Source organism: Astatotilapia calliptera, chromosome 20 (assembly GCF_900246225.1).
Source record: "Astatotilapia calliptera chromosome 20, fAstCal1.2, whole genome shotgun sequence".
NCBI lineage: Eukaryota > Metazoa > Chordata > Actinopteri > Cichliformes > Cichlidae > Astatotilapia > Astatotilapia calliptera.
The window spans coordinates 3,706,920-3,730,458 of NC_039321.1; the positions used below are offsets into that span (position 1 = coordinate 3,706,920).

Genomic DNA, 23,539 nt, shown 5'->3' on the forward strand with positions numbered 1-23,539 from the left:
TCCAACAAACCGAAGGAAGGAAAGCTGTCTGGATCATTTTCACAAAACAATTTATTTCAAACTCCAAACAGTGAAACATCACTCACTTCCTGTCACATTGTTTTCAACCTATGAGATCAGGTTTGTTTGAACCTGAATTTGTCACATTGACTGAAAGTGTCTGTTTAGAGGCTGCAGGATCATCTCTGAGCAGCCCCCTTTTCAATGTGACACTGAAGACAACAAAAAACAGGAATATTCTCTGATTTTCAACAGACGAGTTTCACAAAGACACAAAGTCACGTCGAGTGTAGGCGTTTCATGACTGTGAGTTTTGACTCTGAGAAGGCTCAGGCACTAATCCTCCTCTTCAGCTCTGTGACGACTTTCAGGCTTTAGACCTGAAATCTTTCCTTCTCCTCGACCCTGTTTTCCCAAAGCACACCGTTGACATCAGCAGCCGGCTTTCGTTAACCCGTCCTCTGCAGCTGGTCAGGCGGGAAAGTCTAAAAAACGTCTCCTCTTCTGCTCTCTGGCAGGTCGCCCAGGCCCTGCAGCTCCCTCAAACCCTGAGGAGGGAAACATGAAGAAGAAAAGAGCAGCCAATCAGATTCTTTACCTGCTTCTTTAACATCTGATCATAAATCAGATAAATCTGACTATTTTAACCCTTTTGTCACCAGTAAATACTGAAAAACAGTTTTTTAACTGAACATATTCAAATCTGATCTTGATTATTTTTCATCAGGTGGGCAAAACTTTTTATTTCCAGTTCAATGTTCAAACTTCACTGACTGTAAAATCCTCAGAAATGAGTAACAAGTTATTTAGTACTTAAGTATAAGCCAGAGGAAAACTCCTGCACCCAACAGAAACTATTATTATATAAAAACTGTCCTATAATCCGCCTGAGAAGAAACTGACCTCCAGCACCATGCGGATGTGGGCTTTTATTTTGGCAGAGTCTTTTGTGAGCTGCTCAGTGAAGCTGTAACACAAACACAGGGTTAGCATGGCTAGCATCTCTCATTCAGAGAAAGTGACAGTGCTAGCAAAGAGCTAACATGAGCTAGCTAATAGACAGTCTGCAACAACAAATCATAAAAAAACAATCAATCATAATAATAAAAATTTTAAAAAAAAATCTTACAAAAGATATAAAATAAAAAAATAGCAATAATTCCAATAATTCTAAATAAATAAATAAAACAAATAAAACGTAATTTTTAAGTACAATAAAAACAGGAATTTGTCAGAAAAAAAAAATACAACAAAAATATCAATGTTTTAAACTGGAAAATTTAAGTGTGAAAAAAATACTTGAGAAATATCTAAAGATAAAATTAATAATAAAATCATAGATGTTCAGAAAACCCACCAAAAATATCTAAAAACAAAATCAGGACACTTCAAAATAAATAGTTCTAACATATTTTTTTCAAATAATTTCACAACAAAGTGAAATCCTGACCTTCATTTGAAACATATCTGAAACAATTAAATTTTTATGCTTTTTTCTCCTACTTTTAATCTTAACAGTGTTACAGTGACAATGAACTCACGCTGTGAGCTGACTCGTCTTCTTCTCGATGAACCTCAGAGCCTCGTCGTGAGTCATCTCCACAAAGAAACCGTAACCAACGGCCACAAACATCCTGGATGAGTCCTCGCTGATGGAGGAAAAGAAAACGAGAACTGAGTTTAAACAGGAAGTGAATTCCTCTCGGAAACACAGAGCACGGATCCTCTAGCCTCTCTGGAGTCTCGCAGCACATTTCATTAGCCTAAATGCAGCATTTGTGCCTGTTTGAATGCAGAACAGCTGCTGATGACCTTCGTGTGTCAGCAACTCACACTTCAGCCTGAACGTAGAAGTTACAGCCAAGATCAACGTCAGTCTTCAGCTGCTGAGAGCCCGCCTCCTGCAGGAACACAAAGAAGAGTGTGACTTTCATTCACTCGTGGAACAGGCGGCCCAAGCTCAGAGAAAAAAGTACTCATCTCAGCATCTACAGGCCTCAATTAGCATGTTAGAGGTTAAAGTTCATGACATGACAGTTAGAAAAGAGACTGAATGAGTTTGGCTTGTTTGGAGGGGTTTCCGCAGAAAAATATATCAGTGAATATGTAAGGAGCTTGGAAAGAAAAGCGACTGAAGACGTTTCAGCTGGAAAGCTTCTTCAGTTCTAAGACCAAATAGTGGAGAATTCAAAATATTACATCACATGAGCCAAGGTGTGTGATGAGGCACACGATCAATAGTCGGTCAACGACCCTCTTATGGGACAACTCCCACTAGGACTTAAATACCTGGGACTCTCCACTGTTTGGTTTTAGAACTGAAGAAGCTTCTTGGATGAAACGTCTTCAAGAAACTTAAAGAAGTTGAGTCGCTTTTATTTCCAAGCTCCTTAGATTACCATGACCCGGATGACTGAAAACCTACACAGACATCAATGATTATGAAAATTATTTTAAAAATATCTGAAAACTAAAATTAAAACTTCTATCCTCTAAATAAAATAAAAACAAATAAAAAAGTATCTTTTCAAATATCTGAAAAGTGGAGGTAAAATGTCTGAATGTTTTTTTTTTTTTCAGCTGTAGTTTCAGGCTCTTTGATCCAGACGATGGAGGTTTGGGTTCACAGCTCTCGGCCTAATGAGCCACACGTATTGATCTGCTGGATAAACAGCTGCAGTGAGGCTCAGCTGTATTGATGGAGGTGCGATAAGCTCCTCCACCTTTCCTCACAGAAGAGTGTGCTGAATTACAGAAACAGCTCACACAGATAAGCTACAGAGAGAGATGTCTATATCAGCAGAGTTCAGTCTGCAGCTCATTAACCAGCAGACTGAAGCGTTTAACATGAACAGAGAATGACAGCCAGCACAAACACTTGGGAATCACTACAACGATCTCCAGTTTAATGTGGAAATCTCTTCTTTTCTAAACTGAAAAACCTACAGGCCTTCAAAATAACACAATACATTTTGTGTGCGTTTACCTGCAGACTCTGTATGGTGTTCTTCAGCTGCAGGTACTGAGAGATCTTCTCATAAACCTGATCCCTCTGCTCCACCACCTTCCTGCCAAACGACAGCCATCACTTGATTTACAGAGAACATTAACGCCTTCAGATGGACCAAAATAATTCAGCTCTTTAGTCTGTGTCACCAAACAGTCAGATGCCAACCTGAAGAACCACATAAATACCTGTAAGATTAGATCTACCCTTCTTATCCATCACACATGTGTACTTACAACAGATTCAAACTCATTATTGTATCCTTTCTATATAACTGAGCTCCTTCTTACATGTAGTTTTTAGATTTTTGCACCATTTTGTTCTGTAACTGTACAAAGTAATTTCTGTATTTCTTTTCTTACACCCTAATAAAATTCTCAGTGTTCACATTAAACACAACCAGTCGGGTCTGTGCATGTACAAGTAACCCATGTGAACCAAAGGCTAAGGCCTTAGGTTCCTCTAAATACTTTTCCAAGTCTTGAATCTGTATGATGTCATTGAGAAGAGATATCCCTAATATAGCCCACCCACCTGCTGTCTGAGGAGCTACACCGGTCATGTCAAAGGCAAAAAAAATTTATTTTAGTAATAATTAGTAGCTTTGCATGATTACTATGAATCATGCAAAGCTACTCTAGTGTCATAGTGTGCAAGAATAACAATATAAAGCTGTAAATTAACATAACTGGATGTGCTTCGCACTTTGTTAGCTCATGCTGAGCTCTGCTCTGCAGTACAGGCTGCAGAATGTGAAGCAGTACGGTATTTGAGATGTTTCCTCTTAGTGTGGTCAAAACGCTCCCAGTTCTGTCTGGTTTGTTGACCCAGTTGTTGCAGTGCTGGCACAGCAGTGACATGTATGACAATCCCACTGTATTAAAAACACATTGCACGCAAAGGCTGTCTTGACAACGTCTACATGCCTAAATGCATTTAGTTGCTGGCATATGAATCGCTGATGAGATATTTGGGTTGAGCAGGTATTCCTAATAAAGTGACCTGTGAGTGTAAGTATTTAATAATCAGTCTGCAAGTAATTAAGGCACAGAGGGGGACCAAAAATGACACCAGCACTATTATACAATCAGCAGCTGTGAGACTTGACATTTATTAGGCTGTTAATTAAGCTTTAAATTACTTTAATTTGTAGTCACTCCTCATTGACCTTCATATCGCCTCTACTACCTGCTCAAAGTCTGCCAGGAAAAAAATCTGAGTTCATATCTACATCTATCTATCTACACAAGTATTTTGCACTACTTTAACTACAGATTACATTTCTTTTACTTTAGTTTTTAAAGTTCTGTAACTGAATAAAGCTTTCTGTACGGACATAATAAACTGTGTTCAGACATCAGCGGTAGTGTCTTCTTACTGTAAGTCTCTCTTCAGGACTTCATTGATGAAGGTTTCATACTGCAGCACCTTCTGGTCCACGTTAGGTCTAGCTGTGGCATTGTCGGGAGCAGACATTTCTTCACTGTCTTCTCTTTTAAAGAAGCTACAAACAACAGAACAAACATCCGGTTGAGCTGCAGATAAAGTCCAGCTGCCAACTACCCGATTTCTCTGTCGTAAACGTTAATGTTTCTGGACACCAAACTCTCCGGCTAGCATGCTTAACACAGGACGTAAACACGCCACTCTACACCGGATGGGAAGAAACTGTGAACAAGTACTTCCGGGTTTCCAAATAAACCCAAAGAATAGATTTTGTGAGAACAGAAAAGACAAAACGACAGCAAACGCTTGTCAACTAATGATAGCATAAATTCGGAATTTCAAAAAAAGCCTTACTTTATTTTTTTTAATATACTAGAATAGAAAGCCTTTTTCGTTATGTACAATACCAGTACGGAGTGAATAATTTTTATTCTTTATCGTGCTGCTGTAAAAAAGAATTTCCCAATTGGATTAAAAAAAGTCTGTCTGTCGGTCAGGGAAATTAGAAGGATTTGCCTGAGCAGATTTTAAATTTTAGACACATCAAGTACATCTCTATACAGTTCAAAAGACGTGCTTTATAAACTAGGGTGAAAAACAAAATTGCTTTTTAATCATTAATCGAATGAAATGTTCACGTCAAATTGTTTAGTTTGTACGTTAAAAAATGAAACAGCGAACAAGAGCAACAAAAAGGAATCAAAAATAAAATAAAACATTGTTTCTGCCTAATGCTTTCTACCTGCTCTGGCTCTATGGTGGTCCTGTCTCATGACGTCACTGTAAACAAACATGGCAGACCACGGGCGGATCTGTAGCTAGCTACTGTAACAGGACAATTATTAAAACAATTATTAAAACGTCCTAAATGAAAATGCGTATTAAAAAATTACATATCGTCGTTTTTGTAGTTTCTTTCTTAACAAGCGTGCGTGTCTGCGGGAGCAGAAGTTAAACAGTGACAAGTTTTAAAATTTTAGCTGGGTAATCGGAGTTAAGACGTTGCCAAGGCAACGTTAGCCAACAGCTAGCTGTCTCAGGATTTATTTTCTGAGAGACTTTTCTTTACAGCTGTTTGTTGTTGCATATGTAATACAAGCCGAATGTAAGTTAACGGTTTAAACTTTTACTGGGCTTAAGATAATAGTTTAATAACTATATCTTATTGAGAAAACGTGCGCAGCATCGTGAACAGCTTAATTTATGAGTGAAGTTCGAGGTTGGCGTTCCTCTCTCTGGTTTTCTGCTCCAAGGAGCTAATTTGTACATCATTGGGGGTTTACTTCAAACCACTCTTTGAATTAAAAAAAAAATCAGTGAGAGTTGTGACCAGATTAAATCCAGATTAACTGAAGCTGTTTTACACGCTCTTGAAAACATGGAGCAGTACAACATTCTGGGTCGGACAGGAGAAGGAGCTCATGGCATAGTCTTCAAGGCCAAACATATTGAGGTGACGGACTGGTGCTTTTATGTCTGCATCTTACCTCATTTCTTTCCCCCCCCTTTTCTTTGTGTAATCCGATCAGCATTAAATTTGGAGTCTAACCTCAGCGGCTTAGAAATGTGACATGGAAATGCTCTTGTGTGTTAGACAGGGGAGACGGTGGCTCTGAAGAAAGTGGCTCTGAGGAGGCTGGAAGACGGCATTCCGAACCAGGCTCTGAGGGAGATTAAAGCACTGCAGGAGATCAAGGACAACGAGCATGTGAGTGAATGTGCAGAGAGTTTTTACAGATAAGAGTCATTTTAATCTTAAAATTTGATTAGTGTTTAGCGGTGCGGTGGGTAGCACTGCTGCCTCACAGCAAAAAGGTCCTGAGTATGAGTCCCTTCTGTGTGGAGGTTGCGTGTTCTCCCTGGGTTCTCTCCGGGTACACTGGCTTCCTCCCACAGTCCAGAAACATGCAGTTAGTGGGGTTAGGTTAATTGGTAATTCTAAATTGCCCATGGGTGTGAATGTGAGTACAAATAGTTGTCTGTCTCTATGTGTTAGCCCTGCAACAGACTGTCCAGGGTGTACCCTGCCTCTCCCCTATGGTAGCTGGGATACACTCCAGCTCCCCTGGTGGCTGGGGGGATATCACAAACAAGATATAACAGAAACCAAAAATTCGTACATGGAAAACATAGACAATCAGAGCAGAGCAGCAAGAACAGAGCCGAGCATAACAGACATGTTAATAAAAAGGAGATTAGGCTATATGAGAAAATTATAAGAAGCTGCAGAGTGTCTGGAGTCTGAAGGGATGCAGGACTTCTTTCTGTGACTTCCTCCTCAGGTGGTGAAGCTGAAGGACGTCTTTCCTCACGGCACGGGCTTCGTCCTGGTGTTCGACTTCATGCTGTCTGACCTCTCTGAGGTCATCAGGAATTCCCAGCGCCCTCTGACTCCTGCGCAGGTCAAAAGTTACATGATGATGCTGCTGAAGGGCGTGGCTTTCCTGCATCACAACAATGTCATGCACCGGGTGAGCGCAGCTAACAGTTATTATCATTAATGAGTCATCTGACTGTTTTCTCAGTGAATCCTGCGTTTGTAACAAGCAACACTTAAACATACAAGGATATTTAAATACTGTTGGTTATTCATAATAAATGAAAAGCTGAAAATATGTGAAATATGTGGAGAGTTTGGGTTTCTTTTGCTTTAACAAAATAAATCAAACCATTATAAAGTGACGTTTGTGTGTTTGCAGGATCTGAAACCAGCAAACCTGCTCATCAGCTCCTCAGGCCACCTGAAGATTGCAGACTTTGGTCTGGCCCGGCTATTCAGCGAGCAGGGAGAGAGGCTGTACAGCCACCAGGTGGCCACCAGGTAAATATGACTTTATTTAGCAGCTAGCTTTAGCTAATCAAAATAAAATACAGTATGACTTACCAAAAGAACTCAGTGAGGTACAAAACACGAAGAGCAAAATGCTCATTTAAATAGAAAAATGACAGTAAAATGAAAGATCTCGAGTGAAAATTTAAATGCAATATAATGAACCTAAAAGTAAGTACTTTTGTATATAAAATGCAGTAATGCAGTATCTAAAAGGCTGAATGTAATACAGAAAATGGCTCTATAAAGTAAAGTAGCACTAACACAGCATTAGCTTTAGTGCTGCTGGGAAAAATCCACGTGGTGACATGTAAAATGCAGTCAGATGATACTTTAAATATTCACTCAGACTTGCTTTAAAGCTCGACTGGTGAACAAATGTGTCACAGAACAGATTCACATATTCAGATTTGAGGTGCTCATTACGCCTGTGAATAATAATCATGTTAAAGTCGCCATGTCATGTGACTTGCTGGTTCAGTTCATTCTAAAATAATCACCACTTTCAACTGGACATCAGTACTTTATCAGTAATGTGCAGTAAATGTGCTCAGTTACATTTGACCACTGTGTGTTTAGATGGTACAGGGCCCCTGAGCTGCTGTACGGAGCCCGAAAGTATGACGAGGGAGTCGACCTGTGGTAAGTACAACCCTGAAAATGCTGCTAAAAGTAGCGCCCACAGTATTATTTTTTTGCTGTTGTTCGACCATTACAGCTTACATTACATTATATAGATTTACATTACATAGACTTACATTTAACCAGGCATTCGAGGCTAATTAGTGTGATTTTTCACCTGGCTCTGCATTTATATTATGTAATTATTTTATATCTGTAATTCATATTTTATATTGTGATTTTATCTGTATCATGGTTTTACTGGAAAGCACTTTGGTGTACTTTGGTCTTTAAATGTGCAATACAAATAAATTTGATTTGATTTGATTATCTACTGTGAATCCTCCGCTGTTTAGCTTTTACTCAATAAACCTGGATGCTTTTGTTTCTGTTGTGCATGCTTGTATTCTTTTCCTGTATCAGCGTATTTTATTATATATTATTCTTTAACATACTATGTAACATGGGACCATGTAACATAGAAAGAGTAAGCTTTAGCTTCCGTACACTCACTCTGTTAGTGTTCACAGTTCCTGCTCAGGTGTAAATGGGTCCAGTGATCAGAGATGAACAGCAGGGGGCAGCAGCAGTCTGAAGTCACAGCTTTCTGTTTAGTCCGTGTGTGAGTGCTTGTGTGTGTGTTTTAGGGCAGTCGGCTGTATTTTTGGGGAGCTGTTGAACTCGTCTCCTCTGTTTCCTGGAGAGAACGACATCGAGCAGCTCTGCTGTGTCCTCAGAGTGCTGGGAACCCCGACTCAGGACAGTTGGCCTGTAAGACACACACTGGTTTTTCCATCACTTCAGGGGACGTTACATTAATATACATTCATTAATGTATATTAATGAATGTATATTCATTAATATACATTAATGATATACATTAATGTAACCTAATACAAAAAGATCTCTTAGGGATCTTTTTGTATTAGGTTAAACTATTAACCTAATATAACTATTAAGCTATATCAAATAGCTTAATAGTTTAAGCTATTTGATATAAAGCTTAAACTATTAAGCTTTATATCAAATTATCATCTCACACATTCTGCCTTTTATATAAATTGATATTCTGAAAATGTAAACACAATGAGGATGCCTAATTTCCACATGTATTCACTCAGTGGCAGTGTTTACTCTTTCATCTTTGCACATAGTGCATATAAATATCCGCCGATATCCATGTTCATTAAATTTAAATGTGCTAAAAAGACAAAATGTGTTATTTTTTAAAAATAATTTTTTTTAGTGCATAGTCTACATTATAATCATCATCAGTATATTATTATATGTGATAGGCCTGCAATCATCTGCCTGAAATATTGGTTGGTCTCCAGTTAGCTTTATTTAAAATGTTTAGTTTAAGATTAAAGGAAATCCAGTAGACTAGCAGTAAATTATGATAAATATGTAGAGAAATTAAACTGGACCTAAAATTGATCCTGTGTAATTTACTCTAAAAACCAACAACTGTTTGAAGTCTGGTGCCATTTTTGTGGTCTGTGTGAGATTTTATCTGAAGGCTGAGGTAAAATAATGCTTTAGTTTAATTTTGTCTTGTTCTTTTCTTTTATGGCTGTGAAACTGGTTAAAACATTTTAATCCCTCTCCTGTCTGTCTCCAGGAGATAGTGGAGTTGCCAGATTACAATAAAATCACCTTTAAGGAGAATCCAGCGATCCCATTGGAGGAAATCATCCCTGACACGCCCCCTCAGGCAGTGGACCTGCTCTATAAGTTCCTGGTGTATCCATCTAAACAGCGCTGCTCAGCCAGAGAGGTAAGAAACCTGAAGCAGAGCTTAAGTTTAAAAACGGAGTTCCTCAGGGCTCGGTCAGAGGTCCTCTCATTTTTACATAAAGAATCATTTCTTGGGACATAGCCGTTATATTTTCCCTGATCACTGTGGTCTGTTTATCACCCATTATCACTCAGATAAAGGTTAATAACCTGATTATTGATCGGTGCTCTCCATGTCCTCTCCTCCTTACTGCAGGCTCTCCTCCATCCATATTTCTTCACTTCGCCAATTCCTGCTCACCACTCAGAGCTGCCCATCCCTGAAAGGGGAGGGCGACCCCCTCGCCAACGTTTCCAGGCTCCGCCCACTGACTTCTCAGTGGACCTACCATTGCAGAACAGTATGGTAGACCCTGCCCTAATACAGGGATACGCTTCCTGCCTCTGAACTGACCGCTGATCTTTACCATCTCTCAGCTGCTCTTATACCAGTTAATCTTGTTTTATATATTTATTTATTATCTAGTTTACTAAATCCTCTCCTTCGGACTGAATCCTCATTGTTTTATGAACTTTAGCTCACACAGAAGATTTCTGACGGTCTTTCCTGAGCCTGAACCTCTTCTGTAACCACTTATAACCGTGAGAAAATGACCTAATACAGTTAAATTTCCACACACTGAATTTATCGACTAAAAGGAATTAATGTTTAGCTCCACTGGGTCTCCATTTGGTAAAAGGATGGAATAATGAAAAAAAAAACCCACACGAAATCAAGCAGATTTTTATTCTAAAAATATTTGTTTCTGTTCTGTTTATGAAACATGTTGTGAGTTTTATTTAAAGTAAAGTGTGGAGAAGTTGGGTTGGTTCCTGACCATTTTTTCCCTTTAAATATGTAATTTCTGAGGATTAATCTTGAAAATAATGATGTGTTTACAGCGTGAGCTGTGTGCCTGAGACAACCATATCAAAGAATGCACTCACTGACATCTTACAGAACCAAGAGTAAAGAAAACTGACTGAAACGGAGTGTAAGAGCAGACTGAACCTGTGGATTAGTGATTATTTGTACACACACTGACCTCAGTACTGTGTGTGGCGATGTTTAACTAGAGCGTCCACAACTGGAACAGCAGACCAGGAAAAGTAGAAGAACAATTTTTTTCTTTTCTTTACTTTTTGATGTGTTTTTGAGGCCAGTTGTGGGCTGAACCTGGACTCCAGTAGTCTGACAGTGATCTCATATTATACCATGTTTACAGCAGTAAATGATAACAGCTATGTAAACACTGGAAACTCAAAATTTCAATAATAAAAAAAATCCCCTTCAAAAAACCCACGTCAGAATTTGTAGGAGGAGTCAGACACCTCCTCTTCCTCCTGGTCGCCCTCCTTCAGACCCCAGAGCAGCATTCAGAGGAAGTTAAAGCCCTCAAAGCTCTTCAGCCTCTGTGAGTACCATCAGAAAATAGAGCAGTGATACTTTGTGTTAGAGAGAGCACTCACTCAGTCTTTAATTTTTCTTTCCTCCTCTTAGAAATTCAGCGATGATGTCAAACTATTTGCCGTTAGCTTATTGGTCTTCTGCTGTGACGTCCAACAGATCTGAAACAAGCTTCAGTACGAAGGTGAGAGTCTTTTATTATATTCCTGCTTATGGAGTCAAAATGTAATCAAGTACAAGTATGGAAGTATGTAATCTGATGTTCAATAAACATATGGAGTGGGGTTTTCTTTCTTCTGAATAAGTAGTTAATGTTTTTGCTTTAATGTGCTTTTACCTGTACAGAAGTAAAAAGTGCCGTCCTGATAATGTTATTGACAAATGTTATTTGGCTCGCCATAAATTATTTGGTGATTCTTATGCACACGTTTAGCTCTTCGAAAGAAGATTGAATTTTTTTTTTTTGGAAAATGGAGAGTTTATTGAAACATCTGACAAATTAGTTTGAAAAAATCTTGAAATTTGAATTTCTGCATATGACTTTACATTTGTATCGTATTTGCGACGTCTGGCATTTAAAAAAATGTTTAAAAAAGTATTGTGTAATTTATTTAGGCTTTTCAGGGGAAAGAAATCACACTGATGATGCAGATGTCTCAAAAACACCCAAAAAACGTGTGTATCAAAGATGGTACCCGGGGACTAAAGGGGTTGCAGCTTAGCTCGGTTCGATGAATGTGGCCCTGATTTTACAAAAATTCCTGATATTCCTCAAAGAACGAGGCCTTCTGAGGCCATTTTAAAAGTAATTACAGGAAATTATTTGTTTCTTCTTTTGTGACGCGTCCAGAGCGCCTGACCTTCATCAAACATAACAAAGTTTCCTCATCTGATATTTAGTTGATTTATATATTGATGTATATATGATATATTTATTTATTCTTGTTACGCCTTTTCTGTTAGGTCACTGACCCCACAGCCGGGCTCCTCAGGGGTCAGGGAGCCTGCGGTAGTTTTGATATGAGCTGATCTGTTAGATGTCAGATGCAGGTTTCTCTTACATTGATATGATCTCTTTTCAGGTGGGGCCTGTCCTTTCAGACACTTTCCTCCAATCACCATGCACATCCCAAGAGGCCCCTCCCTCGCTCCTCCTCACCCCCTGCCTCTGGCTGAATGATTCCAGCTGTCAGTCACCGAGCCCTGCTTACATCCCACCTGCATCTTCTTCATCCTTGTATAGTAATCATGCTCTGATTCCATCCCCCACCCACCTCCTCTCCTCAACACCTGGATGTAACAGTTACCATGGCAACCTGTACACACCCTCCTCCCCCTCTGCAGGTGACTGGATGCTACCTGACAGTCTGTCTTGGAGGCAGGGATGTGGACCAGGTGAGTATTTACCTGCCTGTGCTAGTAGATCTGCGTGTGTGTCTTTTGTGCTGATGTGTAATTTGTCATCGTTTGCTCAGAGCAGCGCGAGTGCGTGAGCTGTGGGATGCAGAGCGCCCCCCTGTGGAGGCGAGACGCTGCAGGTCGACTCCTGTGTAACACCTGCAGCCTCGGACAGGAAGCCAACAACACACCGCTGCTGAGACCGAAGAGACGAGCTGTAAGATGACACACACGTATTTGAAAAATTGTATTAACGTTTTAATTTGAAAATCGTGTTTTATTGATAATATTGCACCAATTTAAAATGAGCATCAGAAAATTAAAATTCTACACTGTACAGCAGGTAGGACTTTTATATATAACATTTTATATAGATATATGAAGAGTTTTTTTGAAGTTTACATTATTGTTTTAATTTTAATTAAGTCCCTCACAGGCATCTGTATCTATTTTAATTTATCTTTTATATAATAAAAATTGCTTGCAAAGTTGCAGTCATTGATGATTCTGGTGTCTGTTGGGGCCTTTGGCAGAAATTCACATTATAAATAGTAATATAAGTAAGAACGTATATCACTTTCAAAGATCATTTTTTTTGTTTCTGATGACTGAACTGACATGACAAACGGGAACATGACGTCCTGTCATGGGGACTCTTCAGAGCACGTTGTACATACAGTATAAGCAGTTAAAAGTGGAATCCTGAACCTATAGTTAACATTTAAAGGTTGGACCAAACCCTTCTCTTTCCTGCTGGTGCCAGAAACGTAATCATTCTGAGAAAACTTAATGAAGGGATGTAGTAAATTATTTCACATTATAGAATTAGAATTCTAAATTACCCATACGTGTGAATGTACGTGTGAGCGGTTGTCGTCTCTCTGTTTGTCCTGTGGTAGCTGGGATGGGTGACCCTGATGAGGATGAGCAGAAGAGAATGTATGAATGGACAATAAAGTACACACAGCACAGTAATTTACACCAGTACATCAGAGTAATCAGAGTACCTTAGCATACACATCCAAATTTCTTTGCGTCTCAGTTTCATAAGTTAGCATTCACAGCTTTGGCAGTTAGCCCCAGCAGACACAGCTGTCATCAGTGAACTAGAGAAAACTGTTCAAGATGGCAGTTTTCACTCTGTTACTGGTGCCCAATAAAACAGAGAGTAAACCAGCAACTGTAGAAATGGAAGAGACCAGGTTTAGCTCAGTAATGATGCCAGGACCAAGCTGGCTGGTTGTAAGATATTTATGCCATATTTACTAGTTCCTTCGGTCTACAGTGTACCGGTGGTGTCCTGACTCTGACTCCCGCCATACACCCTCAACTCAGTCATGTGACAGCCTGCGGAGATAAACACACCAGGCTGCTCTGCAGGCCAAGCTAACCACTGTTTAAAGCCAAAATCTTCCTCTTTTTTTCTTCTTCCCCTCTTCACTCTGTCAGTGCGCCCCAGGGCAGCTGTGGCTACAATGTACCTTGCCATTGCCAGTGTGTGAATGTGTGTGTGAATGGGTGAATGACTGAATGTAGTGTAAAGCGCTTTGGGGTCCTTAGGGACTGAGTAAAGCGCTATACAAATGCAGGCCATTTACCATTTACCATTTTCATTGATCGCATCAGTTATCAGGTTTGATCAAAACTCCAGCTCAGGCATTCTTAGGGAGATCAGGTCATTGTAGTTTGAAGTTACTGGCGTGGGCCCTGAACAGCTGCCTGCCTCAGTGGCTCCTCTGATTGACAGACTAATTCTTAACTATTTATGATACCCAGTGATGAACAATATGAACAACACCATCTAACACTTTATAATAAAACTTCAAGTTAATTTTGGGTAATTGTTTTTTGTTTTTTTTTTACTGTTCACGAGGAATAAAAATATAAATATTAAGAGCTAATTATTGCTTTGGAAACTAATTGATAACCATTATTTGGAGTGCTGTTGTAAATGTGTAAGCAATGGTGGTAACAGTGTAAGAAGGCAGGTGTAGTGCGCCGTTGGGGAGCTCGGTTTGTGTTCGGTTTCACTCACAGCAGACTTTTGTTTTCACTCCTTGTTTACTTCTGCTTTTGCTGTTTGCTGAGGTTGAGGAAAAGATTGTGGTCGGGGTTAAAATCCTAGACTGTTTATAAAAGATGGACGTAGACGCAAAGATGCTTCGCTCCGGTTTGTGCCGTCGGGACCTTTGCATTTTTGTTTTTTACTGTTTTTATTTGGTTGGTTCGAGTTAGAAGGGAACACGTTTCAAATGCTCGCTTATTCAGCAGCTGGTGCTGCTTCATTAGTAAGCAGCATCCTTAAGCTGTACAGGGGCAGTGCACAGACACAGAGATCATTAGTTAAATGCTAGTTAACTAATTTGTGCACATAACTAGGGGTTACATTCGGTTTCAAACCAGAACGACTGCATAGATGATGGATGAGTTATTTCTGTTATACTTATTTGAAGTCTGCTTGAAGTCGGCTCAAAGGGCATTTGGGTGCACTTTATGTTTGCGTGAAAGAGTCCAAGCAGTCATTAAAAAGTTGGACGTCTGCGCGGAGCTTCATGCTCACCATTTGATGACATCAGTTTTGTCAGTTGGACCCATGTGGACCCCTGCGTGGTCGCAGATTCAGAAACAAAAACACAAAATTTCAGTCACACTGCAGCACAGACTGCTCCGATGGTCTGTTCATACAAAAACAAGGTCTAGAGGTCCATTGTAGAGACTCAGATGAGTGGAGGTGAAGCCCAGCGGACGCCCGCCTGTGCTGGGTCAGTCAAAGCAGTCATGAAACTAACAAACTCAAAAGTGAGCAGGTCATTAAAACAGCTGCGATCAGGCTGTAAACCTTTTTATTTCTGCTGACAAGACCAGTGATGGAATGTATCTCAGTACATTTACTGAAGCACAATTTTAATGTACTTTTACTTTATTGACACGTTTCTACTACTTTTTACTTAGATGCTGTTATACTGTTCTTTTATCCTGTCTTCCTTTTCTCACCCCAACCGGTCGCAGCAGATGGCCCCGCCTCTCCCTGAGCCTGATTCTGCTGGAGGTCTCTTCCTGTTAAAAGGGAGTTTTTCCTTCCCACTGTCGCTAATGTGTTTGCTCATAGGGGGTCATATGTTTGCTGGGTTTTCTCTGTAGGGTCCATCTTACCACATAAAGCACCTTCAGGCAACTGTTGTTGTGATTTGGTGCTGTATAAATAAAATTAAATTGAAAATACTATTTTTAATGTACTTTGTACTCCATACCATTATTTAAAAATTTTAGCTACTTCTTCTTCTTCTTATTAAGTATTATTATATTTAACCCTGCCCATATAAGTAATGGAAAACACCTCCAGCTGAAACAATAAAGTGACACAATAACCGATCAGTAATTCTGATCCTCTAATATGACGAATGTGAATACTTTTACTTTAGGTACTTCATTTATATTCTGATGGTAAAACTTCTGGTTTTGAGGCTTTTGCTTCAGAAAATAATTGAACAACAGGAACAGATCCACCACCATCTGCTGGATGAGGGGCATGCACTGAAAGTCCTGCCAGTTTTCTTCCTCTTATTTATTACTGAAAAAATCAGATTTCCTGTGGGAAACTTGTTCTTGTTCCCTCTAAAACGTCGTGTTTGAAAAAGAAAATTGTGTTAAATTACCTCAAAATATATTTCAAAACAGTATGGTGTGTTATTCCAGAGCAGGATTCAGAGGAAAGGAACTCAGTGTGTCAACTGTCTGACTGAGCACACGACGCTGTGGAGGAGAAACTCTGCAGGAGAAGCCGTCTGCAACGCCTGCGGACTCTACTACAGACTACACCGGGTACTACAAACTAAAATACTGCTCTGGCCACATGCTTTACTTCCTCTAGTAAGAGTAAAACAGCAAAGAAGGTGTTCCTTGTACTTTGAGGCTGAGTCTTTGTTAAATGTTTGCAGGTGAATCGCCCGCTGGCCTTGAAGAAAGATGGAATCCAAACCAGAAAACGGAAAGTGGTCACTAAGAATAAGAGGAAAACTGACCAATCAGAGACCAAGCTGCCTAAGGGTGTCCAGCCCAGTGATGTCACAGCAGCTGACAGCAGCGTTGTCGGGTTTTAGGTGACCTGATGCTGCAGGTAAAACGATCTGCAGCAGTTTAGGTTTTATTGTCAGAATTCAGTCACAGATAAACTGTAATGCAAGAAACGTGCATGTTTAGATTCTCAGGATCTCATTACCTCTGATCTCTCTCTGTTTTGAACCTTCATAAATCCACCAGAGGAAAACATCAGCTCAGGACCTTCTTCTTCATTATCAGAACAATCGAGTGAATAAATAAATCCATGAACCTCTGCAGACAGGAGCTGCTCACACAACTTGAAGAGAAATTTGTGAGGGTAAAGCTTTTCAGACGTGTCTGCTGTTGTTGCTTCCTGTGTGCCGTCCTCTGTGATCACCTGTGTTTTTAGATTTTTGTTGGCTGTATTTACTGTGGACCTTGTCTCCAGCCCAATAAATGACTCACTTTTTGTTATTTAACACATCTTATTTTGCCTCCTACATTTGGGTCCCCACTCCTCCACTCCCCCCTCCTTCTGACAGCAGCATTTATTGACAGCTACCAGGACGAACTCATCACTCATGTGATCCAATGGATAAACATTAACAGCCTGGGTTTAGTTTCAGCTGCCTCACACACGTAAAACTCAACGTTTTAGAAATGGCTTTAAATCCAGGACCCGTTCCAGAAAACAGGTTTGAAAAAACTCAGTTTAACATAAAGTCTGATCAGTTATTGATTAATTATTAATATCTGATTCATCCTTACGTGGGGAAACTCTGAGTTTTGGGATTTTACATTAAGCAGTCAATATGTGCTTGAAGTGCAGACTTTCAGCTTTAATGTAATAATAGAAAATAATAATGTTCCCTCTACATTTCTTGACAAATAAATGGTAAATGGCCTGTATTTGTATAGCGCTTTACTAGTCCCTAAGGACCCCAAAGCGCTTTACACATCTAGTCACCCACCCATTCACACACAGATTCACGGCAAGCTACATTGTACCCACAGCCGCCCTGGGGCGCACTGACAGAGGCGAGGCTGTCGGACACTGGCGCCACCGGGCCCTCTGACCACCACCAATAGGCAACGGGTGAAGTGTCTTGCCCAAGGACACAACGACCGAGATATATATAACTATATATATATTACTATACTATATTACTATCTATCTATCTATCTATCTATCTATCTATCTATCTATCTATCTATCTATCTATCTATCTATCTATCTATCTATCTATCTATCTATCTCTCTATCTCTCTATCTATCTATCTATCTATATATATATATATATATATATATATATCCTGTGTGCAAGGTACCGTACCTACACACTGCTCCCTGGGCGCCCAATGGCTGCCCACTGCTTCACAGAGTGAATGGGTTAAATGCAGAGAGGAATTTCCCCACGGGGATCAATAAAGTACACTTTCTTCTTTCTTCTTCTTCATTTTGCCTGTTTGTATCTGGATCTTTGCTCGCTTAAGAATTGTTGTTTCGCCTTCAATCTGGATTTCATTTATAATATCCACAAAGCAGAACTAAAAAGTACTATATTTGTATGTTTTCTGTATATTAATGAATGGAATAAATGTAATCTGAAGTATTATTCAGTTTGTTCATGCCGGCACAGCAATGTAGTGGATGGCATAGTTAGAACTTAAACAGAAAATACTTGTCAGATTAATCCGTGCATAATATCAATCAGTGATAAAAATATAATCCAGTTTGTCGAAATACCAAAAAGCTCAATCTCCAAATGAATCACTCATTCTTCTTTTTTAACTGCCTGAGCTTTTTTAAATCACATAAGAAACTCTAACATGACCGTGAGTGACCTCTGGGTGCTGATGTCACTGTTCAGGTCAGTTATTTTATTGCCCCTTATTGGAAACAGACAGACTCTGAAACAATCATCCACAAAGAACAATATAAAAACAGTAAAACCAACGCACAACAACCACAAAAATGTTAAATCACTAAAACACCAAGTCATTAGACACAGTAAAGATCGCCGCCTGCAGCAGGAGCAAGCAGAGAGCCTGTTTAGTGTAAACACGGCTGACTTTGTTTTTGCTTTGCACTTTATTTTATTTTATTTTATTTTTTACGATCGCCTGCTTTTGATTCACTCTGAAGTGTGTTGTTTCTGCTCCGTGTGTCTTCATGCGCTGGATTAGCAAAGCCAACAGGAAGTCGCCAAAGCAAAGTGTCTGATCACCTTCATCAATGAGAGATTTCATTTTTTGATTTTCCATCAAATCTGCTAGAAACACGCTTTGACTTGCTGATTATTGAATGTAAACTGATGGAAACAATCTCAGTCTTTCCATGTAAAGTTACATTTAAATGAACACAAAGTTACGAACACTTTAGGGGTCACTGAATGTCACGGAGGCCCCGAAAGTCCCGCAGGTTTAATGGGACTTATTGCCCAAACTCCACAGTGAGATGTCATCAGTGCTAACAGAGGCCTCAGCCTGTCACAGAGCATCATATGCTATTATCAGACAATAATACACCATACTCCCACCCTGGCCCCCACCCACTCAGAGCCTCCTGCTGGCTGCTTGCTGAGGGCCGAAATTGTGCAACGCAGGAGGCTTCTGGTTTTCCGGAGCCAGAAAAAAAGGCTAAGAGAGGAAAAAGGAGATAAAGAGAGGGCGGTTGGTGGTCTGAGGCCGGCCAAAGATGCCTTACCTCCCTCCACCACCTTGAATGTGTGTGTCTGTGTGTGTGTGAGGGGTCCGGGCAATAACAGTACGGATGAACGTCATGAAACATCAGAAACCACAGCAAACCCACACTTTTTTTACAGATGTTCACAGAGGCATCCGTTAGCCGTTAGTGCTGGTTACACACACACACACACACACACACACACACACACACACACACACACACACACACACACACACACACAGTAAACGGCTGGGGAGTGAACAGCTGCAGCAGATGTTGACATCTTGTTCTCTCAGCAGCCAGAAAACACTCAGAGAGTGGACTGCTACACTCAGAGGTCCTCCAGGACATGAAGTCTGAGTTTGTCCTGAAGGTGGCGACAGAGGGAGGGGTCACCAGGTCACCACAGTTGGTAGGTTACACAGGCTGTGCGTATTGTGACGAGATCCCAGAAAACTAAATGTAAAAAACAAAGAGTGTGTGTGACACAGGAGTTTGGCATTTGAAGCACATATTTTATTTGAATGAGCTTCTTGGTAATGAAAGGAGCCTCTCAGTCTGGTTCAAGTTTCATTTGGCTTTCAGTGAGGATGCATCGATCAGCTGTGAAGCTCACGTGAGAAAAGCCTTTCTTACATTCATGTTCCACCAGCCAGTAAAAGTTTTCTTGTCTGCATCGTAGCTGCATTTCATTTTCACAACCTACACGGATATTTTTGGCAGTTTCTCATGTTCCACAAACATCTGAGTAGCTTGTGATTTGTAGGTTTCCACTGTGGAGAATTGCTGCGTACATGCAGCAAAAGACAGCGACATGTTAAAGTGCAGGAGGCCCGTGATGATCTTTACTGCTTTCTTCACAGTCATTCAATAAGATCCAGACTTTAGTGACAGGTCTGTCTTGCAGTGATGATTTTTGGAAACTAGAGCGTCTAGAGGGGGATAAAATCGCTGTGCAGTAAATCGTAAGGAGGGATACCTGGTCACTCTACCTAGGTCTGAGTTGTCCACTTACTGACTCATCCTCACCCGCGAGTCGCGACCCTGAATTGGTTAAGCAAAAGAGGATGGATGCATGGATGGATTCTACCTTCAGCAGTTTATTTTTAATGTGTCTTAATTATTTACAGATATTTTCTAACTTATTTATAACTGATCTCTGTCCTCTATAGTGAGGATTTTCTGATTATTCTGCTTTGATATATAAGATGCGAGCACAGGGCAGGACAGGGCCACCTTCATAGACTTTTGACCTGCGCATGATTGTTAATGTCTTGCCAGTGAGTTTTGCAGGTAATGAACAAAGTTTTTCTACTTGCTTGTAAAAAATCACCCTGACTTTGTTTTCTTAGAAGAGATGATGAAACAATAAATAGTTTTAAAGGTTTTTGTGGATATCTTGTTGACTGCATTTACATATAGGGCATTTTCTCATACTTCCCTGCAGAGGTATGTGCCACCTGCCTAGACCTCTTGCCCCTCCTTTGACCCCGCCCCCATGTAAAACTTTCTAGATCTGCCACTGAATTTGATTTAAAACAGAAAAGAGCAGGATGGATGGCTGCAGTTGAAGTTACAGTGAAGGGCGCCCCCTGGTGACTGCTATGGTCTCTGCACCTTTCCCGTTAGTTTTCTCTTTGAGGTTGTCCTTATTAAATCCACAGGATGTTCTCTGGATGTTTTCAGGTCGAGTGACTGTGAAAGCGCCTGAAGTCACTGAGCCCACCTCAGAATCGACAACAAGACGAAGTCATCCTCTTTTCATCTTCGGCTTCATGATTTTTCTCCTGTAACTTCTTCCCCTTCTAATAGTGAAATGTTCCCGTGGCCCTGGCTGCAGCGCATACTCAGTCAATTGCCTCAGTTCTCTTTCTGCTTGACTTTATCACTAATTGGAAGCGCATCTGTAACCGGAAGGTCGCCGGTTCGATCCCCGGGCTCTCTGTCCTGGTCGTTGTGTCCTTGGGCAAGACACTTTACCCTACCGCCTACTGGTGTTGGCCAGAGGGGCCGATGGCGCGATATGGCAGCTTCGCTTCTGTCAGTCTGCCCCAGGGCAGCTGTGGCTACACCTGTAGCCTCCACCAGTGTGTGAATGCGAGAGTGAATGAATAGTGGCATTGTAAAGCGCTTTGCGTGCCTTGAAAAGTGCTATATAAATCCAATCCATTATTATTATTATTATAATTTACTAAATGATTGATTCCTTGCAGGACTGCGCATGCTTTGTGGCTGTGAGGAGCGCTTTATTGATGATGCCTTCAATGTATAATCGTAAACATTCCTGTCTGCGGACATCAATGCTGAAAAGTATATACAGGTTTTAGAGGAACATATACTGCCATCTTTTTCAGGGAAGTCTTTGCATGTTTCAGCAAGACAATATTGAACTGCATACTGGATCTACAACAGCATCATGGCTTCATAGCAGAAGAGTTGTGGTGCTGAACTGGCCTGCCTGCAGATCAGACCTTTCACCATGTGAGAGCATTTGAAGCATCATGAAATGAAATACAACAAAGAGGATCCAGGACTGTGGACTCCCATCATTCTTATATCATATTATTTTATTTACCTGATAAATCTCCCCACCTTTAATATAAAACCTGTTGAATGCAGCTTTTGTATAAATAGCTAAAAATTGTAAATTCTATTTATGTATAAAATATATTTTTACATAATGTGTTTAAAGCTGCTCAGTTTAAGAATGTTCTGGACGAAAAGTTACACGAGCTCCATCAGAAACTTCAAAATCGTACAGACCTAGAGCCCGGTTGGTGACTCCACCACAACCACTGGGGACAAATGTTGATCCCTCGACCGGTTGGCGAGTGGCCGCTGGAAGCTGCTTTTTGTTTTTAGGTGAAACCAGTCGTCTGCTGTGCTTCACTAAAAACCTTCGTGTGATTGCTCTGGTTGCAAGCAGATTGCTGCAGTTGTCATAGTTTGCGTAGAAGATGTTGACTTGCCTACAATCGGTGCCAACTAGTCACCGAGCAGTATTGAAGCAGTGAAAAGGGCAAACAAATCAGAAACACACTACAGCATGGATGCATGACTTTAACTTCCCAAAACATAAAACTTTTTTGAAACTCCTGTGACGAAACTCCTGGAGTTTCTTTTGTTAAGATGCTTGTTTGAAAATCCCGTGTTTATGACTCGTTCAGCTTGAAAAGCAGCAGCTCAGTGTTCATATATGTATTTAAACCATCTGTGGAATTTTAAAAGCATATTTCAGGCATCTTACCAAAGAGTTTTCCATGTTTATAGACTAATTCCTGCAGCACTTAGATAAACAGGATTTCTGTTGATCCTCGGTGCTCTTCAGCAGCTTTAATGTCAGAACATTTCTACCTTGATGTGTTTGGAACAGACCTGATCTCTTAGTTTGGTTCATCGTGTTTTGTTTAGATAATGCTGATTTCCTTCCTTTTTGCTCTTTCTACTCTGCAGAGCAGTTATATATTCTTCTGCAAAAACCTGAAAAACATTTGAGCTGTAAACATTTTATTTTCATTTAAAGCAGGAAGAAAGCAGGAATGTCAAAAGTGTTTGGACAGTGAATGTTCTGGTGTCAGAAAGTCCTGTTGCACCATGTAAATAAAGTTCAGTGAAGAAATATCTTTATCTGTCACAGTGAGTTTAAAGAGTTTTGGGAGAATCTGTGCTTTTAAAAACAAATGTAAAAGTTTTGATATAAAGAGTTTTATCAATGGTGCTGTATGGTGTGGTGTCATCTTCTATCTTTCAGTACGCTACCTGCCTGTTCACAGTTTAAAAAGTTATTTACATTCACACAGAGAAACTGTTTTTCAGAATTTTGTTCTGGAGTTTAAATTAAGCTTTCATAAAAATCAAAGCCTCGAAGGATCATTAGGCAGGAGGTGCTGCTATGGACAATTAATTTCACCAGGCAGGAACAAGCTAGTCCAGTGCACATGCTCAGTAGGAATCTGTCCCTGTCTTTGTAAAAAGAGCAAGACTTCAAGATTTACAAGTCTTTGTAATTAATCCCTCCACTTGATTTCTGTCATGTCTTATTTCAGTGTCCACCATTCTTGGTTCAATCTTAACATTTCAATTGCTTATTCAAATAAATATGACTTTTGATTAATCGATGTTAAAAGAGTTTTAGGATCCAAATATACTCTAAATCTAAAGTAAGAGAATTCATGATAATAGTGGATCATCATAATAAACAACTATAAATGAATCCCACATCTGGTACTATACGTCCTCTCATCCATAGAGAGAACTTCAGGGCAGAAGAAAGTTAAGCAAACATGAGTAATTAAACAAATACATTCAGTAAAGGACTTCATA

At 40.1% G+C, this 23,539-nt stretch overlaps 3 protein-coding genes across 6 annotated transcripts; 2 read left to right on the top strand and 1 right to left on the bottom strand.

The window, feature by feature from the left end:
• Nucleotides 1-33: 33 nt before the first annotated feature.
• On the bottom strand, nt 34-6,038 carry uxt (ubiquitously-expressed, prefoldin-like chaperone). Of its 2 annotated transcripts, none has more exons than XM_026154519.1 (7): nt 5,941-6,038; nt 4,386-4,511; nt 2,987-3,068; nt 1,834-1,901; nt 1,542-1,649; nt 904-967; nt 34-548 (listed from the first exon to the last, which is right to left on the bottom strand). In XM_026154519.1, exons 1-7 carry the CDS (start codon nt 5,943-5,945, stop codon nt 486-488), a joined length of 516 nt encoding a protein of 171 aa, XP_026010304.1. In that variant the 5' UTR covers nt 5,946-6,038; the 3' UTR covers nt 34-485. The 2 variants fall into 2 exon arrangements, with proteins under 2 accessions (XP_026010304.1, XP_026010305.1); XM_026154520.1 differs by lacking the exon at nt 5,941-6,038 and adding an exon at nt 5,196-5,250.
• cdk20 (cyclin dependent kinase 20) lies at nt 5,826-10,506 on the top strand. The gene is made up of 8 exons (XM_026154515.1): nt 5,826-5,906; nt 6,048-6,161; nt 6,736-6,924; nt 7,153-7,274; nt 7,863-7,925; nt 8,552-8,675; nt 9,526-9,681; nt 9,898-10,506. The coding sequence occupies exons 1-8, from the start codon at nt 5,832-5,834 to the stop codon at nt 10,087-10,089; spliced, it is 1,035 nt and encodes a 344-aa protein (XP_026010300.1). The 5' UTR covers nt 5,826-5,831; the 3' UTR covers nt 10,090-10,506.
• A 76-nt stretch (nt 10,507-10,582) lies between these two features.
• On the top strand, nt 10,583-17,433 carry gata1b (GATA binding protein 1b). 3 transcript variants are annotated; one of them, XM_026154516.1, is made up of 7 exons: nt 10,583-11,095; nt 11,182-11,272; nt 12,171-12,483; nt 12,564-12,703; nt 16,183-16,308; nt 16,425-16,603; nt 16,747-17,433. In XM_026154516.1, exons 2-6 carry the CDS (start codon nt 11,192-11,194, stop codon nt 16,584-16,586), a joined length of 822 nt encoding a protein of 273 aa, XP_026010301.1. In that variant the 5' UTR covers nt 10,583-11,095; nt 11,182-11,191; the 3' UTR covers nt 16,587-16,603; nt 16,747-17,433. The 3 variants fall into 3 exon arrangements, with proteins under 3 accessions (XP_026010301.1, XP_026010303.1, XP_026010302.1); XM_026154518.1 differs by having other exon boundaries at nt 12,569-12,703; XM_026154517.1 differs by having other exon boundaries at nt 10,583-11,272.
• The last annotated feature ends 6,106 nt before the right edge of the window (nt 17,434-23,539 follow it).